The sequence below is a fragment of the Lonchura striata genome, chromosome 23 (assembly GCF_050655825.1).
Source record: "Lonchura striata isolate lonStrDom1 chromosome 23, ASM5065582v1, whole genome shotgun sequence".
Lineage (NCBI taxonomy): Eukaryota > Metazoa > Chordata > Aves > Passeriformes > Estrildidae > Lonchura > Lonchura striata.
In genome coordinates, this window is record NC_140725.1 from 4,101,593 (window position 1) to 4,123,286 (window position 21,694).

The 21,694-nt window shown below is 47.3% G+C and overlaps 1 protein-coding gene across 4 annotated transcripts in view; it reads right to left on the minus strand.

Annotated features, from left to right (window-relative positions):
• CSMD2 (CUB and Sushi multiple domains 2) overlaps window positions 1-21,694 on the minus strand; it is a 289,568-nt gene that overhangs the window by 111,779 nt on the left and 156,095 nt on the right. For 3 of the 4 annotated variants that reach the window (XM_085559781.1, XM_077788452.2, XM_085559780.1), the window contains 3 exons: window positions 19,334-19,437; window positions 15,274-15,386; window positions 7,671-7,853 (listed from right to left, as the gene is read on the minus strand). The exons of the other annotated variant lie outside the window; for it this stretch is intronic. In XM_085559781.1, coding sequence (XP_085415907.1) covers window positions 7,671-7,853; window positions 15,274-15,386; window positions 19,334-19,437 — 400 coding nt within the window. The remainder of the gene's footprint in view (window positions 1-7,670; window positions 7,854-15,273; window positions 15,387-19,333; window positions 19,438-21,694) is intronic. 4 annotated transcript variants of the gene reach the window in all.

The window sequence follows — 21,694 nt, forward strand, 5'->3', positions numbered from 1 at the left end:
GAGGTTTTTCTTCAGTGTGGAAGGTTTTCCCTCCCTGTGGAAAGATGTTTTTTCTCACTGTGGAAGGTTTTCCCTCGCTGTAGAAGAAGTTTTTCCACACTGTGGGAGGACGTTTTCCCTCACTGTGGAAGGAGGTTTTTCTTCACTGTGGAAGGAGGTTTTTCTTCACTGTGGAAGGTTTTTCTTCACTGTGGAAGGTTTTCCCTCATTGTGGAAGGTTTTTCTTCACTGTGGAAGGTTTTCCCTCATTGTGGAAGGTTTTTCTTCACTGTGGAAGGAGGTTTTCCCTTGCTGTGAAAGAAAGTTTTTCTTCATTGTGGAAGGAGGTCTTTCCTCACTGTGGAAGTTTTCCCTCGTTGTGGAAGAAGGTTTTTTTTCACTTGGAAGGATGTTTTTCCTCACTGTGGAAGGAGGTTTTCCCTCGCTGGGGAAGGCTTCAGCTCTGATCCACATCAGCCTCCCTGGAGCTGGACACTGGGACAAACCAGGAGCAGTTTAACACAGCTGTGTCACAGGCTGTCAGGAGGAAGATGATGGCAGCAGGAAAGCTGGAGACAGCCCAGCTGCACCCGTCTGGTGCTGCTGGAGCATCCCAAAGAGCCCTCAGCAGCAGGAGTCATTCCCAACATGACAGAGGCCAGCCCTGCTGCCTGCAGCTGTCCATCAGCAGCACGGGCTGGGAGCAGCCCTGGCTGCAATTAATATTTATTACCCTTGTTAAATGCCAGGAGAGGCCATTTCATTATGTGCACAGCACAGGGGCCTGTTTACAAAGCTGACTGTGTCAATAATTTTTTTTTTTCATTTGTCAATAATTGCTACATTTGTCAATAATCCTTATTGCTGACCAAATACTGCAATGAGAAAAATCCCTTTATTAAATACAGAATAAATCACAGCAGACACAGAGCAGCGAGACCACGTCATCAATGAACCAGCACAGGGATTTGTTCAAGTTAGCACAAGCATCATCAGGATTCTGCCTTGGTGTAAAGCAGTGAAACAATGAAGGAGCAGCTCCTTGGTCCTTCCCTTAGGAGAGGGACACGGATGTGAACGTGGATCAGGCAGGAGTTCTTCAGCAAAAGTTCCTGCAGCCTCTTCTCTTCTTTCTCTTCTCTTCTCTTCTCTTCTCTTCTCTTCTCTTCTCTTCTCTTCTCTTCTCTTCTCTTCTCTTCTCTTCTCTTCTCTTCTCTTCTCTTCTCTTCTCTTCTCTTCTCTTCTCTTCTCTTCTCTTCTCTTCTCTTCTCTTCTCTTCTCTTCTCTTCCCCAGATCCCACCTCCTCCCAGACCTCCTCTCTCCTCCTGTTCGTGGCTCCATCCCTGCTCATCCTGCAGGAGAATCCAGGGCTGATCCCAAGGAGAGGTCACACCATGGGAGCTGAAAACCAAGCATCACTGGAATAATTGCAGTTTCCATGGAAACAATCCAAAATTCCTGACTTTCCTCTCAGTTTTTAGATTCTGCTCCCACAAACCTCTTGGGAAAGAGCTGGGAGACAGGAGTGGGTTTTCTGCCTTGCATTTCCTTTCTTCCAAAAATGCCTTCTCTAGGCAGAACTTGGTGATGGACTGGAAAAGCAGGACAGTGCTGGAAGCTCAGGGCACTGCTCCAGCTGGGCAGAAAAGTGCTTTATTTATATTTTGTATTTTCTTCTTTCTGTATCTGTTATTCCAAGGGGGGAAAAAAAATCTGCATCTCATGGTGCTTTTTCTGCCTGAAAACCCTGTGGCACCACAGGGCAAGTGGGAGGTGAGGGAAGGAGTTTGGAGCAAGATTTAACTGGGAGGGTTTTGTTATTTCAGAGCAACACAACTCGGCTGAGTCTGGGGGTGGGACTGCAGGTATGAGGAGAAGAATGAAAACCAGGCAGGTTTTGGGAACCAAACCTTGAGGAAAATATCACTGAATTTAAAATAGATGTGCAGGGAAGAGCAGGTTTCACTGCCTCCCACTCCAGCAGGAGCAGGGATTGGCTTTGGGAATGAGCTGAAGTTTTTTAAAACTTACTGGGAGCTGCTGATCCCCACTGGGACAGGGCTGGGCTGCTCCTGCCAGGGATCCTGCAGCCATCTGCTCCTGGGACATGCTCCAAAGCTTCTGCACCTTCCTCTCCCGAGTTCCCATGATTTCCAAGAGAACTCTTCCTCTCCCAGCAGTCTCCCTTGGGAATTTTTGCAGTGGCTACAAGAAGGTGGAAGTTTGTGGCCGTTTGTTTGGCCCAAAACAAAGCCTCGTGCTGCTGTTGTTCAGCTCCCCCCTCTGCCAAGTGCTGCATCCAGCTCCTGCAGGCTGGGATGGGACTGTCCCTCAGGGGCAGGGGGACACTTTTGGGCAGCCACCACTTCCCTGTGGCAGATTTTTTTCTGGCAGGAATAACTGGAATGTTAACGAAGACATTTATCCCAAATTCACAAAAATACACCCAGCAATGAATATGTTTATCCCCAATCCTTAACACCTTTGTTCCCAATCCATTCCAATACTCCCAGGAATGAACACGTGTTAACAAACAAACCCAGGAACGAACAGATTTATCCCAAATCCACTCACACATTCCCAGGAATGAACACATTTGTCCCCAATCCATTCAAAAACAACCAGGAATGAACAGGTTTATCTCCAAACCCAAACACTCCCAGAAATGAACAGATTTATCCCCAAACGGAATCAAAAACTGCCAGGGATGAATACATTTGCTCCCAATCCATCCAAACACTCCCAGAAATGAACATGTTTATCCTCAATCCATTCAAACATTCCCAGGAACGACTACATTAATGCCAAACCCAGTCAAACATTCCCAGGAATGAACAGATTTATCCCAAATCCATTCAAACATTCCCAGGAAATGACCACATGAAACCCAAACCAAATCAAACACTCCCAGGAATGAATAGATGTGTCCCAAATCCATTCAAACTTTCCCAGGAATGAACAGATTTATCCCAAACCAAATCAAACACTCCAAGGAATGAACAGATTTGTCCCCAATCCATTCAAACATTCCCAGGAAAAGACCACATGAATCTCAAACCCAACCATTCCCAGAAATGAATGTGTTTGTTCCCAATCCATTCAAACTTCCCCAGATTTATCCCCAAACTTTCCCAGGAATGAGCACATGAATCCCAAAACTCTGCTGAGCGACGCCAACCAACCCAACCCCGCTGGGGTCAGCGCAGATCCTCCCCCTCCCCAGGATTTTTTTGGGCACAAATCTCCTCCTTTTACTCCCCCACCATTTAATTCCCTGTCAAACATGAGGCGGGTCCAGAAAACCTGGATTTTCCAAGTCTGATCCCAACAAACTGAGCGTGCAGCAGGAATTCTGGAACGACTCTCCCAGACCTGGCAGAGGGCACCTGAAACCAAGGCAGGAGCTCTGCCTTTACTGCCCAAGGCGGTGACAATGGCATTTATTGTCACTCCTAGTGCCACCATCACCCCCCACGGAACAGGACGGCGCTGCCTGGCACGGGTCAAGCACCCAGAGAAAAATGCAGGATGAAAACTTGGGAAAGGCAGGAGGAGCAGGGAAGGGAAGAATAAAAATCCCTCTACAACTCTCTCACTGCACAACCCCCCCAGGAGCAGCAGGGCCCTGCTCTTTCTGTCAAATAAACCTCATAAAGTGAATTTTGGGGGCCTCCTACTGCAAATAAAATCAGAAAATGAGGGGTTTCTTCTCTGCTCCACACGAGGATGTTTGAACAGCAATTCCCACCCTGGATCTGGAGGTTTTGGCAGCTCTGGGATGTCCCACTCCCTCACCACATCTCCATCCTCGGTGTCGGCAGCTCCAGAGCTGGAATGATGGAGCTGATTCTCCCTTTATAAACTGAATAATCTCCTCAGCCACACGATATCCTCTCCCCACATCACAGCACAAACCTCAGCTGAGGGAGCACAAGGGTTTTCCTTCAGGCATATTTATATAACCCCCCCGAGCCCATTTTGCTGAGAAAAAGGAATAAACTCTGGCCAAAATCGAGTTCAGGGTGTGGAACTGCCCTGGCCTGTGGCAGACACCGCATTCCCCAATCCTGGAAATGCCATTTTTAAAGACAACAACGGAACTACGGAGCTGGTGCAAGCAGTGCAGGATGGTTGTTCAGCCATCAGCCACAGCCAGACATTCAAATTGTACAGAAAGACACCCAAACTGTATGGAAGTAAACACCCAGACACCCAAACACTCAGACACCCAAACTGAACAGGAACAGGCACCCAGACACCTGAATTGTACAGAAAGAAACACCCAGACACCCTATTATACAGAAATAAACACCCAGACACCCAAATGGTACAGAAAGACACCCAAACTATACAGAAATAAACATCCAGACACCCAAATTATACAGAAATAAACACCCAGACACCCAAACTGAACAGGAACAAGCACCCAGACACCCGAATTTAACAGGAAAAAAACATTCAGACACTCAACAGAGAAATTGAACAGAAACAGACACCCAAGTACCCAAATTACACAGAAATAGACACCCACATTGAACAGGAACAGACACCCAGAAACCCAAATTTAACAGGAAAAAACCATTCAGACACTCACATTGAATAGGAACAGACACCCAGATGGAACAGGAACAAACACCCAGATACACACAGTTGCACAGAAACAGCCATGCAGACATTCAAATTGTGCAGAAATAAACACCCAAACACCCAAATGGTACAGAAAGACATCCAAACTGTACAGAAATAAACGCCCAGACATGCAAATTGAACAGGAAACGACACCCAGACACCTGAATTGGACAGAAATAAACACCCAGACACCCAAATTATACAGAAATAAACACCCAGACAGCCGAACATTCAAACTGAACAGGAACAGGCACCCAGACACCCAAATTTAACAGGAAAAAACCGTTCAGACACTCACATTGAACAGGAACAGACACCCAGATGGAACAGGAACAAACACCCAGCTACACACAGTTGCACAGAAACAGCCATGCAGACACTCAGATTGGACAGAAATAGATGCCCAGACACTCAAATTGTGCAGAAATAAACACTCAGACATCCAAATTGCACAAAAATAAACACTCAGACACCCAAATTGCACAGAAATAAACACTAAGACACCCACAAAGTACAGGAACAGATACCCCGACACCCAAGTTGTACAGAAACAAACATTCAGGCACCTAAATTGTACAGAAACATTCAGACATCTAACTTGTACAGAAACAAACATTCAGACATCTCAATTGTACAGAAACAGACACCTAGCCACTGACATTTTACAGAAGCAGACAACCATATTTAAGAGGAACACACTCCCAGACATCCCAAAACCAACCAGGCTCCCAAACACCACAGGAACAAACCCCCCAACACCCAAATTACGAAGGAACAAACCCCCCAACACCCAAATTTCCAAGGAACAAATCCCCGACCCCAAATTTCACAGGAGCAAAGGGGGTTCCCTCATTTCCCCCCCACCTCACATCTGATGGGCTCCCAACATTTCCCACCTGGAATTCAGACACATTTTGCCGTGACCCCTCCTGCTCCCCAGTAAATCAGGAGTGAAGCTCTAGAGGGGGATGTGAAGTATTTTTCCCACTGCCTGCACATTGTCTTGTTGATCCATGAATATCTCAAGAGCCACAGAGAACAGATCACACTGGAAATATTTTAACTGAAAGATTCCTGCCATTTGATCAACATCAATAATCCTATTTTACCAAAAAGTCTCCTTTCTATTCTGCTGTGACCCAATTCTGTTGCCCTGATCACCAACCACAGGTTTATTCTCACTCCAAACTCTCAGCATGAGCCTCAACCACCCCAACTTGCCCAAAGTCACCTGAAATTCCAAGAAATTAAAAAGGAAAAAACAGCACAGAACCAGTTTAACGCTGCCCACCTCCCAGGTCACCAGGAAAAACTCCACTATTTATTTCCTCAGCAGCACCTCCAGCTGATTTGTTTACAAAGAAAAAAAAAAACCAAGAACAAACAGGAAGGGAGGGATGGCAGCTGGAAAAGGAAAGGCAGGACTCTGAGGAATTGCTTCCTTTCTCCAGGTATTTCACTGAGCTTAAATAAGTGTTTGAAAAGAAAGGCACTGACTTCAAACTGCTTCTCCCCCTTCTCCATGACCCCAAATTCTCCCCCAGCTCCTCCAGACCCTCATCCAGATCTGCAGGATCTGCTTTTTCCCCCCAGCTCCATCCTTGCCATGGATCAGCTCCTGCCACGCCACATTTCCACTGGAATCCCACCCAGTTTGGCAGCTGCACTTCTAAAAACAACATTTCTGCTTTCTCCCTCTCCGTTCTCCCCTCCCTCGACTGCATTTTCCTCTCCTTTTCAGGCTCAGCCTCACTCCCCTGCTCCAAGGCCCAGATTTTAACAGAGCCAACAAAGCAGAAAAGGAGAGAAAAAGAGTGAGGTTATCACCAAGTGAGGAAAACAGAGGAAAAACTCTGGGGAAAACTCCTGCAGGAAGGTCCTGTCAGGGCAATAAAGAAAATTGTCCAGCATATCTACAGAGGACACCGAGAGCATTAAAACCCTATTGGGACTATGCAGGAACTCCCATTTCCACCCCAAAATGTGATCCTGAGTCACCACGGAGAGCAGGACGTCCCAAACCTGCTGAGAACTTGGGCAAGAAATGCAAATGCAAGGCCCGGCAGGAGGGAGCCTGGAGAGGGTGGGATCATGAGGGGAAAATGAGGGGCCAAAACCAGAATTCAGGTTGAAATCCTGAATTTGGCCATGTCCTGTCTGTGCCAAAGCCACCAACAACTGATTTTTCCCTCAGGACAAGGCAGGGAGAGCCCAGCCCAGCCCAAAACTCTCTTTGTAAATGGAATCCAGGTTTAAATTGTAGATTTGGCCATCACCAAAAACTGATTTTCCCTCAGGGAAGGGAGAGCCCAGCCCAGCCTAAAACTCTCTTTGCAAACAGAATCCAAATTTAAATTGTAGATTTGGCCATGTCCTGTCTCTGCTGGCCACCAACGGCTGGTTTTCCCTCAGGGAAGAGAAGTGAGAGCCCAGCACAGCCCAAATTTCTCTCTGCAAAGAGAATCCAAGTTTAAATCTTGAATTTGCTTTGTCCTGTTTGTGGCAAGGCCACCAACAGCTGGTTTTTCCCTCAGGACAAGGCAGGGAGAGCCCAGCAAGCCCAAAACTCTCTTTGCAAAGAGAATCCAAGTTTAAATCCGGAATTTGGCCACATCCTGTCTGTGCTGGCCACCATGGACTGATTTTCCCTCAGGGAAGAGAAGTGAGAGCCCAGCACAGCCCAAATTTCTCTTTGCAAACAGAATCCAAGTTTAAATCTGGAATTTGCTTTGTCCTGTCTGTGCTGGCCACCAAAAACTGATTTTCCCTCAGGGAAGGGAAGGGAGAGCCCAGCACAGCCCAAAACTCTCTTTGCAAAGAGAATCCAAGTTTAAATCCAGAATTTGGCCACGTCCTGTCTGTGCTGGCCACCAAGGGCTGATTTTTCCCTCAGGACAAGGCAGAAGAGCCCAGCCCAGCCCAAATCTCCCTCTGCTGTGCCCAGGGAAGAGCCCAAACCTCTCCCCGAGCTGGCTGAAGGTGACACCGGGCAGGTGCCACCACCCCGGGGTCCCCTCGGGGAGGACCCAGGGCGCTGCTCTGGAGCTCCTGAGCCACTTACAAACACACACAGGTTTCTGAGCAGACCACTGGCTGCTCTTTTGGCAGGTTATGCTTTTGTGGCCCTTCAGCTCGAAGGCAGGCTGGCACTCGAAGTGCAGAGTGTCCCCGTGGCGGAAGGTGGAGCCTTCTCTGCGGCCGAAGGCGGGCACGCCGGGGTCACCACAGCTGCCCTGGTCGATCTCTGGAAAAAAGAACACACAGAATTTGGGTGTGGGAAGGGGCTGGAAGAGAGAAAACACAGAATTTGGGTGTGGGGAAGAATGTGGAAGGAAGAATTTGGGTGTAGGGACAGGGCTGGAAGAGAAAAAATGGAATTTGGGTTTGGGAACAGAATTGGGTGGGGAAGTGGTTGGAAGAGAGAAAACAGAATTTGGGTGTGGGAAGGGGCTGGAAGAGAGGATTTGGGGTGGGGAAGGGGCTGGAAGAGAGAAAACAGAATTTGGGTGTGAGAAGGGGCTGGAAGAGTGAATTTGAGTGTGGGGAAGAGGGTGAAAGAAAAAACACAGGGTTTGGGTGTGGGAAAGGGCTGGAAGAAAGAACACAGAATTTGGAAGTGGGGAAAAGGGTGGAAGGAAGAATTTGGGTATGAGGAAGGGGTTGGAAGAGAGAAAATACAAAATTTGTGTGTGGGAAAGGGCTGGAAGAGAGAACACAGGGTTTGGGTGTGGGGAAGGGGCTGAGGCCCAGCTGGTGCACCCCCTACCAGGTTGTGGCACCCCAACCCTGATTCTCTCCTAAAAACCCCTCCTGAGGGTCCCCCAGCCTCAAATCCAGGGTTTCAGGAGGAGGGAGGGGAGATTGGGATTCAATATCAGGGAGGAATTGTTCCCTGTGAGGGCTGGGAGGGGCTGGAATAGAATTCCCAGAGAAGCTGTGGCTGCCCCTGGCAGTGTCCAAGGCCAGGGCTTGGAGCACCCTGGGACAGTGGGAGGTGTCCCTGCCCATGAACTGGATCATCTTTAATGTCCCTCCCAACCCAAACCATTCCAAGGTTCTGTGACAATCCCAGCTGAAATGAAAAAAAGAAAAACAAAATACAGGGAAATAAATGAAGAACACAAGGATCCAAAGCAGCTCGTGCTCTCCTCTGCTCTAGGAAATTCTGAATTCAAGGGCTCACATCTCTCCAAGCAGGAGCAACCCTCAGCTCCCTGGCACAGGGACACAGAGGGAATTTGCTGGGTTGTTCCTTCTCCTTCCCTCCCTACCCCAATCCCATTCCCATTCCTGCCTTGTCCCCACACTGAGTTAATCCCTCTCTCATTTGGACTCCAAATGAACCCCAGGCACAATTTCCTGTTATCTCCTGCTCCCTCCAAGCCCATTTCCAAAGGGCTCCCTGCCCTGGATCACTATTAGCTCCAAAAACTTCATTCCTCCTGAGTGTTTATCATTATTTACCTGCTCCACACTCCTCTCCTCTCACAGTCCTCTGGTTTTTATCCCTAAAAAATTCATTCCTCCTGAGTGTTCCCACATTATTTACCTGTTCCACACTCCTCTCCTCTCACAGACATCTGTTTTTTATCCCTAAAAACTTCACTCATTCTGAGTGTTCCCACATTATTTATCTGCTCCACACTCCTCTCTCCCAATTCTCTGGTTTTTATCCCCAAAATATTCACTCCTTCATCCTCCTGAGTGTTCCCACGTTACTGACCTGCTCCAAGCTCCTCTCCTCTCCCAGTCCTCTGGTTTTTATCCCCAAAAACTTCACTCCTTCATTCCTCCTTAGTGTTCCCACATTATTTATCTGTTCCACACTCTTCTCCTCTCAAAGTCCTCTATTTTTTATTCCCAAAATCTTCATTCCTTCTGAGTATTCCCACATTATTTACCTGCTCCACACTCCTCTCTCCCAATCTGGTTTTTATCCCCAGAATATTCACTCCTTCATCCTCCTGAGTGTTCCCACATTATTTATCTGCTCCAAGCTCCTCTCCTCTCCCAATCCTTTGTTTTTTATCCCCAAAATCTTCACTCCTTCATCCTCCTGAGTGTTCCCACATTATTTACTCACTCCACACTCTTCTCCTCTCCCAATCCTCTGATTTTTATCCCCATCATCTCTGATCAGTCTCGCTGTCTTTTCCTCCCCGCTTCCAATTTCCTGCACCAAATTGGAAATCTCTTTTATGACACTTCCTTTGCAGAGGCAAATCATGGAAGCTGAGATTTGCATGACTCCCTCTAATATCCCAATTTGGCTGGAATAACAACAAGCATCCCTCATTATTATTCTGGCTCCAGGCAACTCCACATCCAGGTGTATTTCGAGCAGAAGTCACGGAGCTTCTGCTGCACCTCGAGCAGAAAACTCACTGCTAGCTAATGAAGCATCCCCAAAATAATTTAACATAAATTAATATTAAAAGTTTTCGTGAAACAGGCTGCGCTTTTTGCCTCTCAGTGAAAGCACTTGGCCAGGATTTACAGATCTTCCTGCACAGCTTCCAAATCCAACTGTTTAGGAGCTGCACTTGCATATTGGGGATGGAAAATGAAAATTTGGGGTGTTAAAGCTGCACTGAACTGTTCATTCCTCCCAGCAAAAATGCACAAGGCCAACAGTGCCTAGCATGAAATGAAAATTCAGCTGGAAAACTCAAGGAATAGCAACGAGCTGGGATGGGAGGAGTGGATTTGGAACATTCATCAGCGTGCCTGAGGGGCCCGGCGGGCTGGGGACGCTCCCTGCTGCCACTCAAAACACCCACGGCTGTCATCCCTTCCCTCCCCACAGCCTGGAAATGCAGTTAGCAATGCCAGTGATGGCCCTGGGAGCTGCAGGGCTGTCCCCAGTGTCCCCAGTGTCCCCAGGGCTGCTGTCACAGCTGCTGGATGTCCTGGGATCCCTCTGCTTGTTGGCTTTGGGTGAGGATTCCCATCCCTGGCAGTGTCCCCAGCCAGGCTGCAGCACCCTGGGGCAGTGGGAGCTGTCCCTGCCCATGGATTGGGATGGGCTTTGAGGTCCTGCCTTGATCCAAAGCGTCCCAGGATTCTGTGCCACCAACACGCCTCAGTCCCGCCATCCCTCAGGACATGGAGCAGGAGTGGATTCACCTCCCAGCTCATCCTGTACCAAAAAATTCTCATCGTGGCAGCCCCAAAACTCCTCCACACATGAACACAAAAAATTCCTGCCTGACTCTGTCCTGGCAGCCCCAAAACTCCACAACTGGAAATCAAAAATTCCCATTGTGGCAGCCCCAAAATTCCTCCACAAATGGACATAAAAAATTCCTGCCTGACTCCATCCCAGCAGCCCCAAAATTCCACATATGAAAACAAGAAATTTCCATTGTGGCAGCCCCAAAACTCCTCCACAAATGGACATTAGAAATTTCCATTTTGACAGTCCCAAAACTCCTCCACACATGAACACAAAAAATTCCTGCCTGACTCCGTCCTGGCAGCCCCAAAACTCCACAACTGGAAATCAAAAATTCCCATTGTGGCAGCCCCAAAACTACTCACAAATGGACATCAAAAATTCCTGCCTATCTCCATCCTGGCAGCCCAAAAACTTCACACACAGACACAAAATATTTCCATGGTGGCAGCCTCAAAATTCCACACATGGACATAAAAATTCCAATCCTAGCAGCCCCAAAACTGCACACACAGACACAAAAAATTCCCATTGTGGCAGCCCCAAAACTCCTCCAAAAATGGATACAAACAATTCCTGCCTGACTTCATTGTGACAGCCCCAAAATTCCCCACATGGACACAAACATTTTCCATTATGGCAGCCCCAAAACTCCTCCACAAATGGACATTAAAAATTCCCATTGTGGCAGCCTCTCCTCACCTTTTCCTGTCATTCTGCATGATCCCAGCTCAAATCAGGGGGTTAAAAATGGGAGAAAAATGAGGAATTTGAGCTCCCAATTCCCACCCTCTCCTTGTCAGCATCAGGCAAACACAGCTTGAAGGTTTCATCACCTTACAGAGGTCAGGGAATTGAATTTATTTGGAAATTCCGTTTTCTGACCTGAGAAAAATCCCCTGGTTTCTGCATTTCTTTGTGTAGGGAGTAAAACCCATGAAATATTTAGCAGGGCAGAAGTTCCATAAAAAAAAAAAGAGGAGTGATTCAAAAATATCAAAACATGTTACTTCAATAAGATTGAAACATTCCTCCTGATGAATGTTTAAAGCAAAATCACTTCCACATTAGAATAATAAAAGTCAAAACTAAACAAGAACACCCAAACCAAGTGTTTTGACATTATTGAAAGGAAACAAGTTGACATGAATCTTTCACAGCTTTCTCCATCAAATATTATTCATACAGCGGGAAATTTTTGACAAAACGGCGTTTTCTGAGGGAAAATGTGGCAGCAGGAATTTTGCAGAGCTCTTTGTGCTGTTTGGCTGAGGGTGGTGGGTGGGAAATTGGGTGAGGAAGGAGAAAAAAAGCTCCCTCACCCTCCCCAAACCCTTCCTGGGAATTCCTGCCCTTGCCTGCCCCATTTAAGGGCGAAAATGAGGATTTTTGGAGCTGCCAGCAAGTCAAACTCTGGTTTCTGGCAGGGGTAGTCACAGGGTGAAGGATTTATCAGACTGAGGAAACCCCACAAACGTCACCCCCAGGCAGGAAATACTCAGGAAAATATTTTACCTCAAGCACAGGATTTTGTACTTAAATCACCTTGGCTTAATTAATTAAAGCTAATGGAGCCAGGTAGGAATTTGGAGGAATCAAGACCAGGGTGGTTCTGTTGCCTTTCAGGTTTTGCCTCCAAGAATGAATAAAAATCTCATTCCAGCCCAAAGGATGCTCTGGTTCTGACCCCGTGGAGGGGTGGAACAGGCTGGGCTTTAAAGCCCCTTCCACCCCAAACCAGCCTGAAGGAGGAAAAAAGGATCTAAAGAGGAAACACAACAAGGAGGGGATGAACAAAAAGGAAAATAAAACCCTTCCTGCCTCCAAAAGCAGCAGCACTGGGGCTGGCTCTGCTGGGATCAGCACCACACCAAACCTGTGCTGAGCTTTGGGCCAGGAGCAGGAGCCTGGCAGAGCTCAGCACTCAAATCCCGTCCGTGGCTCCTGCTTCGTGACAAACCCAAGCCATGGAATTCACATTTAATTGAGTGGGAAAGCAGAGCAGGAGGGATGGAAACCTCCTGGCCTCCTGACAGACCCCAACACCAACAAAACGGGGAGGGCAGGAGATGCAGAACCTAAAAAAGATAAACCCAGGCCTGGATTCCCACCTGGATAATTGGCAAAAGAGCTGCAGGAAGCAGCAGCACATCCCAGCAAAGTCTAAAAAACAAAAACCACAAAAATCCCTTATTTCTTCTGCTGAAGAACTGGAGTTTATTCCAAGCAATAGCATAAAAGTAAATCAATTGTAGCAATTCCTGTGGCAAGATGAAAAAGTTTGATTAAAAGCACAAAGGGCAGGGGAGGAAATCTCCAGCTGCAGCCCTGCAGAGCTCCTAAGCCTCTTTAGCACCGTGGGGCTGAGTTCCAGCTCTCCACAGCCAAAGCCTTGCTCAGCACTCCCCCGACAAGAAACAGCCTTTAATCATCCCCTGCCTGCAGCAGGGGGCTCAGACCTGAGTCAGCTCCTTCCCAATTCCAGCAGAAATCCAAATTAAATTAGTGCGGGAGCGTCCATAAATCTGGTTTTAATTTGAAATTCTCGCTTTCTATTAAAACAGTACAATAATAAATTACAATTTGGCTTTGTTCTGGTTTTCACTGTTTGTTTTTGTTTTGTTTTTTTTTTTAATGTTGTGATGTTTCTGTTGTTACCACAGGAATTTATAAAATTAATTGACTTTTCTGCTATTGCTTGGCATAAACTCAGGTTCATTGGTAGAAGAAATAAGTGTTTTAAAATTTTTTTTTTGGAGACTTCAGTCCAAATAGGGGAATATCCCTCAGAAGGAGGAAATGATGGGAGTCTGGATTGTCTTTAATCAATCTGAAATTTCTCTGGAACTTCTGAAAAACGTGGCGTGAAGGAATCCTTTAGCCCAGCTGGGAATTCTACAGGAATATCCTGATGGATGTGGAAGGCTCCAGCTCCAGGGCAAGGAGTTTTCCCAAAAAATCACCCAGGATGAAAGGAAAAGAGGGGGAAGAGAAACCCCAGGATCCCAGAAAACTTGGAGTTCTCTCCCAGAATTTTCAGCATCCCTCAGCTCTGTGCAGATGGAAGGAAAGGATTCTCCAGGAAAGTGGAACTTAATCCAAGCTCCTTCTGCCAAGCACTGGAAATCCAGAATTGCTGTCCATTACGATGAAAAAAATCTGTTCAGGAGGATAAAAGTTGGGATTGGAGATTTGGGAGTGACCTTGGGCAACATCAACGAGCCAGACCCTGCCAGAGCTGAACTGAGAACAAACAGATTTACACAGCTGCAAACAGGGGCAGCCAAGGAAACACCTTCAAAATGAATAATGTGCATTTGGGGCTGGAAAATCCAGAGCCGAATGCTCCCACTGGGCACTTCCAGCACAAACCAGGGAGATTTTCCCTCACAATTTCCCTATTTTTGCCAGCACCTGTGACAACAGCAAACCCACAGGCTTAGGCCAGACTCGAGCACTCACATCTTGCTGCATTCTGGGAGTTTCTTTAAAGAAATCCCAATATTAACTTTTATTTCACTCGAAACAGCCCAGCCAAGTCCCAGTTTAAAGCAGCTCACACCAGTGATCTGCTGGGACCACGGATTCCCCATCCCATCCCCTCCCACAGGCACAGTTTGTTGCTGTCAGCTGAAATTGCCCACTTTTTTCCAATAAAACACCTAAAAATTCCTAACTTTTCCCAACAAAACACCTGAAAAGGCAATGGGACAACCCCCACCCAGCCAGCTTGGATGGGAAAGGAAAATTTTAAAGAAAAAAAAAAAAGCTGCAGAGCTTTGATTTATTTAGAGGAGTGTGGGAATCCAGAGCTTCCCCCTGGCTGCCCTGGCAGGTCTGGGACCCTGGCAGGGGTCAGGAACCCCCTGGACAGAGCCCCCACAGACACTGGCTGTGATCTCTGTCCATGGAAAAGAGTTTTCAATCTTACAGGGTGAATTACCAGCTCTGAGTGTTTGATATCAGTAATAATTCAGTGTGGCACGGGTGCAAAAGTAAAATTTTAGGATTCTAGATGAGGGGTCCAAAGGGGACAAGATGGAGGAAATTGGGTGTGCCTTGTCCTTTTTCTCCTTCTTCATGCCCTCCATGTCTCACTGTGGTGTTGGCATTTTTCTGTTGGTTCAGGCTGGGGACACACTGTCCAACGTAGGTGACAGATCTTGGCACGTTCTTGTAAATCCAGCCCAGGGAGTTTCTGGTATTTAATGTTTGTAACATCCCACTGAGGGCAGAGCCCCACACGCTGCCCTGCAGGACAGAGCTGGGCAGGGCAGCAGAACATGTGAGAGATAAACAGAATAAACAACCTGGAAACCAGCACAGAACAATTATGGCTTCTGCTTTGGCTGACAGAGATTTTCTACAATCTCAGAATCATCAATACCAGATTCCTACAGAGGAGCTCCCTTTTCTCCCAAATCCCTGCACTCAGCTGGTCCCTGATCCTCTGGGAAAAGGGGAATTGGGAGGGAGGAGCCTGGGCTACCTTCATAGGTGGCTTTGAAGCCCAGCAGGTTGCTGACGCTGTCGGTCTGGAAGAGGAGCCACATCTGGTGCTGGGTGCTGACGATGAGGTCGGGGACCGTGGTGCCCGTCAGGCTGCAAAAAATAAATAACATCGACAAATCAACAGCCTCCAAGCAGCCTCAGATTCACCACCCTCAAATAAAAACTCTGCAGGAGAAGGGAAATGCCAAACTAATTAAGAATCACCCCAAAAAACTGGGAGATTTTTGAGCCTGATGAAAATCTTGTCATGTTCTGCCCCCATGCTGAATCTTTCCCCACCACCCTTCCTGCAATAATTACAATTCACTGCTGGTATTGGAACAGATCACCCAGCAGCAAAAGGAATCGTTTCCCTGCTTGCTGAGGCAAAACATCAGCAAAGAAATAAAATTCCCAGAAGCCAAACTGTGCCCTGAGTGACTGAATCCTCTGAACTGCCCTGGCACAGAAAATGACTTCCCACCAGTTCCCTGCTCCACTGCTGCCCTGGGAGAAGTTTCTACAAGGATCAAAAAAAAATCAAAAAAAGCACCCAGCAGACAAAGCACGAGCCCCTTGAACACCCCTTGAGAAGTGCCACTAATCCCAGCAGGATCGGGGCTCTGCCTTCCCCTCGGGATGCTCCCAGCAGGGCTGAGCAGATTTAGGGAAATGTTGCTGATCTCTCCCTGTTAATGAGGCTCATTCAGCCTCTGGGATTAATCACCTCGTGGTGGTTCAACACAGCTTTGGAGCTTTATTCCCCCACCCACAGGAGCATTTTTGCACAAGGCAGATGCCCACGTGGAGCTCGGCTCCCTCCCCTGTGCTCCTGGAAGCAGGAACAGCATTTGTGTGGGCAGGGTGATTATTCCAGGAGCAGGGCTCTTGTGTTGCCTGTGTTTAATGTTGTGATTATCCTGTTTCTGCTGAGGTATTATCTGCGAGAAATTCAGAAATTAAGAGCAAGTGGAGAGGGGGTGAGAGGGTTTTTTAATCTTTCCTGCAGGGTTTAAATAAATCCAAATTCAGCTCTGGGTTGGGTCTGGCCCCAGGTACAACAGCAACACTTGAAAGGCTCCTGGATAAAAGTGAACTCAATGGAAGAGGGACATGGAATTGCTGGAGCAGGGCCAGAGGAGGGATGTGAAGCTGATAAAGGGACAGGATCCAGGCTGGGGGAGCTGGGAATGTTCATCCTGGAGAAGGGAAGGTGGAGTGAAGCCCTGGCAGCACCTGGCAGGAGCTGCAGGAGAGCTGGAGAGGGGCTCAGCACCAGGACAAGGGGGAATGGCTTCCAGCTGGAAAAGGGGAGAACTGGGTGGGATGTTGGGAAGAAATTCCTGCTTGTGAGGGCAGCGAGGCCCTGGCACAGGTGCCCAGAGCAGCTGTGGCTGCCCCTGGATCCCTGGCAGTGCCCAAGGCCAGGCTGGACGGGGCTGGGAGCTCCTGGGACAGTGGAAGTGTCCCTGCCATGGCACTGGATGACTTTGAGATCCTTCTACCCCAAACCATTCCAGGATTCTGAGACAGTTCCCAGGGCTGTGTCGCCCACCCAGTGCAGGTGACATTAACCTGCTCCCTGCCAAGCGCTCTCAGAGTCCAGCACATCCCTCTGGCTGCCCTGGCTGTCTCCAGACCCTGGCAAGAAGTCAAAAACACCCGTGGCTTCCATTTCAGCCAGTGGAAAAAGCTGCCAACTCCGTATGAGGAATTACAAGCCACAAGGTTTTGAGTAATGTGGTAGTTGAGTTGACACAGAGTGAAAAAGTAGAATTTTAGGGTTTTTAGAATGGGGTTCAAGGGGACAAGATGGAGGGATTTGGGTGTGTCCCAACCTTCTTCTCCTTCTCCTTGCCCTCCATGTCTTGGTGTGATGGTGACACTTTGCTGCTGGTTTAAGGTAGAGACTCACTGTCCAACATAAATGATAGATATTGGTACAATATTGTAAACATACTACTCAAAATATTTGATATAAAATATAAATTCCACCCGAGGCTGGGGACAGAATGCCACAGCCTCCTCGCTGGACAGAGCTCAGCAGGTCAGAGAAAGAATGTTATAGCTAAGGAAAAACAAACAACCCCGAGGAGTCAATCCTACACATTTCGGACTCCTTTGGCTGCACGGGCTGGGAAATGAGGACTTTGACACTCCTGGGGTCATCCCAGCACCCAGACCCGGAGCGAGTGCCAGCTCCTTTCCAGGGCAGGGATCTCAGGGAAATGGGAGCACCCTGGACATCCCAGGCCTCTCCTCCCCATGCCAGGCACCCCACAGGCCCCAGGACAGGGAACCTGCAGCAGCCAGGCTCTGGGGCCTGGAGTGGTTTTTGTTTGTCTGCAATCACAGTCCCAGCCAAGCTCTGCCCTGTGATTGCTCTGACCTGCAGCAGGAATTTTATCGATCCCAGGGTGCTGTTAAATGAAGAAGTGATCTTGGTTTTAGTGCCTGTTTTGCATCCCAGAGATGTTCAGGAGTGTTATTGTCAATTCTCAGTTTATTTACTGAAACTGCAGCCAGGCAGGAATGATGAACACTCCAAGAGGAAAAAACCTCCCAGGAAAAGGTCCTTCAAAGCTTTCTGCATCCTTTGCCACCCCACTTTTAACAAGCTGGGTGATTGATTTGGGTGCTTGTTACTTCAGGAAATCAAATTTCTTCTGCAAGTCAGGAAGCTCAGCCTAACAATCTGCTCTGCTCCCATTTTCCAGGGATGGGAATGAGCCTGGAAACAAATGGTCCTTCCCAGCTCTGTTTGGGATGGAATCTGCTGCTGTGCAACTCCACTCAAGTGCGTTCCTTGATTGGAAAGGCAGCAGGGCTGAGCTCCTCGACAGCCAAGGGGAAGTGAAGAGCAGGAAGAAAATTGGAATTATTGCCTTTGACAGGAGTTTCTGCATTTTGATTCTTCCAAAGAAACCTCTCTTTGTATCCAGATATTATTCCTGATCTGGGAATCCAGCTGAGAGTGGGCAGAAAACTCTGAGAAAAGTGATCCATGGACTTTCAAGCGCATTAATTAGCACCGTGGTCTTCACACCTCTCTCCCATTTAATTGCTTTTCAATTAATCCTCCCAGATTATTAATAATAATAATAAAAAATCACTGGAAGGATTATCACCAGGAATTTACTAGAAACTTCCTGGGAAAAGATTCCTGCACTGCACCTTGCCCAGTCACAGATATTCCAAATTTGCATCAGCAAAGTGCTGAGGAGATAACAGGGAATGGGGAAAAAACAAGGAATGATTAAAATTCAACCTAAGGAAAATCTTTGTAGGTCTTAGGCAAACTAGAAGGGCTGGAACGGGAAATCGTGGCAGGAATTTCTACCAAATCCATGGCAGGGATTTTGCAGGCTGTGAAATGTTCTGGGACACCTGAATTACACCTCAACCTCCACATTCCAGGCTGGGGCTCCTGACCAAGGATCACCCCTGTCCACGTGCTGGGAAGAAACAAAACCTCGGGGAAAAAGATGTTTGGGAGAGACAAAGAAATGCTGATATGTGAAAATGGAGTGGGAGGCTGCATCATGTGGAAAAACAAGAGGAAGAAGAAAAAAAATACAATTAATTTCTCCATCAGCTGCCAGAGCACACCAGCTTTGCTGGAGTGGCTCTGGAGAAGCCTGGAGGGAAAGCAGGACCATCTGCACACGAAGAAACCTCCACAGAACATCAGGTCTGCAAGAAAAGGATGCAAAAATCCCAAATCCCAGCCTGGAAGAAGCCTCGTTGCCCCAGACGCACCCTGGGTGAGAAATGTTTGGGATGTCACTCCAAAATCTTGGATTTACAGCTCAAAATGATGGCAGCAGGAGAGAGAGAGAGATCCAAACTGCTCCTTCTGCTGCCTGGGCTGCTTTTCCTTTTGTATCCCAGCTTTTCCCAGCTCCCTGGAGAGCCTCAGCCTCTCCCTAAGGGGGAGGGAAGAACAGAGGGGACAATTTCTGTCCCCAAAAGTGACGACTTGCCCAAAAAGCAGCGGGTCCCCAAAAACCAGCCCCACCTGGCCAGGTGCATTCCAGCAGGAGGGAATTGTTACTCACACGTAAAGAACAGATTTTTGGTCTCCGACCTGGCCTCCATCCCCCACTGTCAGCGTGTCGTAGCCTCTCTCCAGCTCGAACTCCTCGAAGGTGAGTTTGATCACCTGCCAAAACCACGCCGCAATTAACACAATTAGCACAATCAATCAATCAACACCAAGCCCCGCCCTGCTCACGGATCCCGCAGCAGCTTCTACAAGCATCAAAATCTCCCGAACATCCCCAAAAAGTTGTTTGGTTTTTTTTAACAGGATTTTTACTGGTGATTTGGATCGCCTCTGTTTAATCTCCTGCCTGCCCTGGTGCTTTCACTGATATCGATATTTGTGTGCTGGGATCTCCAGGTGCCTTTTCCCACCCAAAATCTGCAATTCTGGGCATGGAGTAAACGCTGAGTATCTTAATTTGTGGCTCAGGAAATTCTCCTGAGTCGTGGTCAGAGCAGGAGAGAATTTATGGACTTTTGGCACACACAATCCTCAGCATCTCCACATCCATAATCCCTGTTTTTTCCTCTCCCGTTCCACCCAAATTTTGGATTTTTGCAGCCCCTCTGCATCATTTAGGAGCAGGACTCCCAGAGAAGTTTGTGCTCCAAGGCTCTCAGCTGCTTTGGGAATCTCTGCTTTTCAAATCCAATTTAGGGGCAGAGTCCTTAACCCAGCCTAGGACAGGCTGAACAAACAGAAAAAGAAGGGATTCATTAAATTAGAGAAGAGTTTCACATCCCCCATCAGCAGAAATCAATGGAGTTTTGTTTCTTGGATTCTTTACCTGACCAGCAAAAAGACAAAAAAAAAAAAAAAAAGGCACAAACCCCACTCAAATGCACGAGACCTTTGCAAATTCAATAAATATCCTGACTTTTAACAGATTAAATCCCCAAATGTGGGTTGGTGCTTCTTTCAGCTGCTGCACACAACACAAAATCAGCAAAAGTCGGGAAGGAGAAGGAGCAGGTGAGTGCCGAGGAGCTCTGCGGCCACGTCCCACCTCAGTTTGGGGCAAGGAACCGAAGCCCAGGAAACCCAAAATCTTCTTCTCGCCCTTCCTTGCTTTTATAATCAGCAAAACCTGAGCAGGTGTGGATTCCCAGGGGGATAAAACCCTCAAAGTTCAAACAAAAAAAAATTTAAAAAAAGTGTTTATACAGTTCAGGCTGAGCTGTCCTGTGTTTTCTTTTCTAAGAACGAACACAGGATTTTTGCAATGCACAGAAAATGAAATTTAGAGATTTTTGCTGTTGTGAAAAGAAGGATTTTCCCCCAACGCCCCAGGATGGTGAACCAGGAGTTTGGGTGATGCTTCAGACGACTTTGATTTGTGTCTAGTACCCAAATATTAACCTGTGCAGCCTACAAAAGCATGAAATGTTGGAATAATGCAATTAATCCAGAGAACATCAAGCTGCAGATCTGCACACAGCATTACTTCAGCCACTTAAGGAGCTGCATCCTGAGCAGTCTGACCCTAATTAAACAACTAATTACATCCCAGCACACTCAAGCCTGCAACCTCGTGGCACAAGATTTGGATGCTGAATATTGTATTTATTTACTCATTTTCCTGGGTTGTTTTGGGGTTTTTTTGGGTTTTTTTTTTTGTTGTTTTTTTTTTTTTGGCTCTGAAAGCTGGAAATGTAATTAATTAAATTTAAGTATTTATTTTTATTATTTTATTTAATTATTTAACGATTTGTTAGAGCTACCAGCACACCCAAACCTGGAGCTGCTGAAGTGACAAGGAACAATCAGCAAAAGCAGGAAAATGGGACGGGACTCCTGATTCCAAAGTGATTGGAAGTTCAGTCACATTCTGAGGAGAAAAATCCACAATAATTCTCTCCAGGAGAACTGCAGTTCTAACCTGAAGCTTTCCAAGCACATTCCTCATTCCACATTCCTCATTTCCCTGCTCCCCAGGCTCCAGAGTTTCACCCTGATTTGGGATAAATAATCCCCTGGAGGGACCCTTCTCCCTCCATCAGCTTGGACATGGCTTTTTTTCTTTTTTTTTTTTTTTTTTGGCTCCAGGTGGGAATAACCCCAGGAGAAACCTCAACCAGCAACATCCATCATGTCAGAAAGGGCCAGAAATAGCTTTTATGCAAATCCCCCAATTATCATATGTATTTCTCAGCTCCCCAGTGATTTATTTTCCCACTGTGGTTGGAATTAATTCCCAGGGCACCAGGGCCCAGCTAAAAAAACCCTGAATATCCCCTAAATAGGTTTGATATCCCCCCTCTGCAGAGGAAATAATCCTAATTTGTCAGCAAGGAGGCCTCGGCCCTATGGATGCAGAACTCCCAATTTTGAGGGGAAAACTGCAGATTTGGAGGGGATTTTGGGGCTCAGTGGA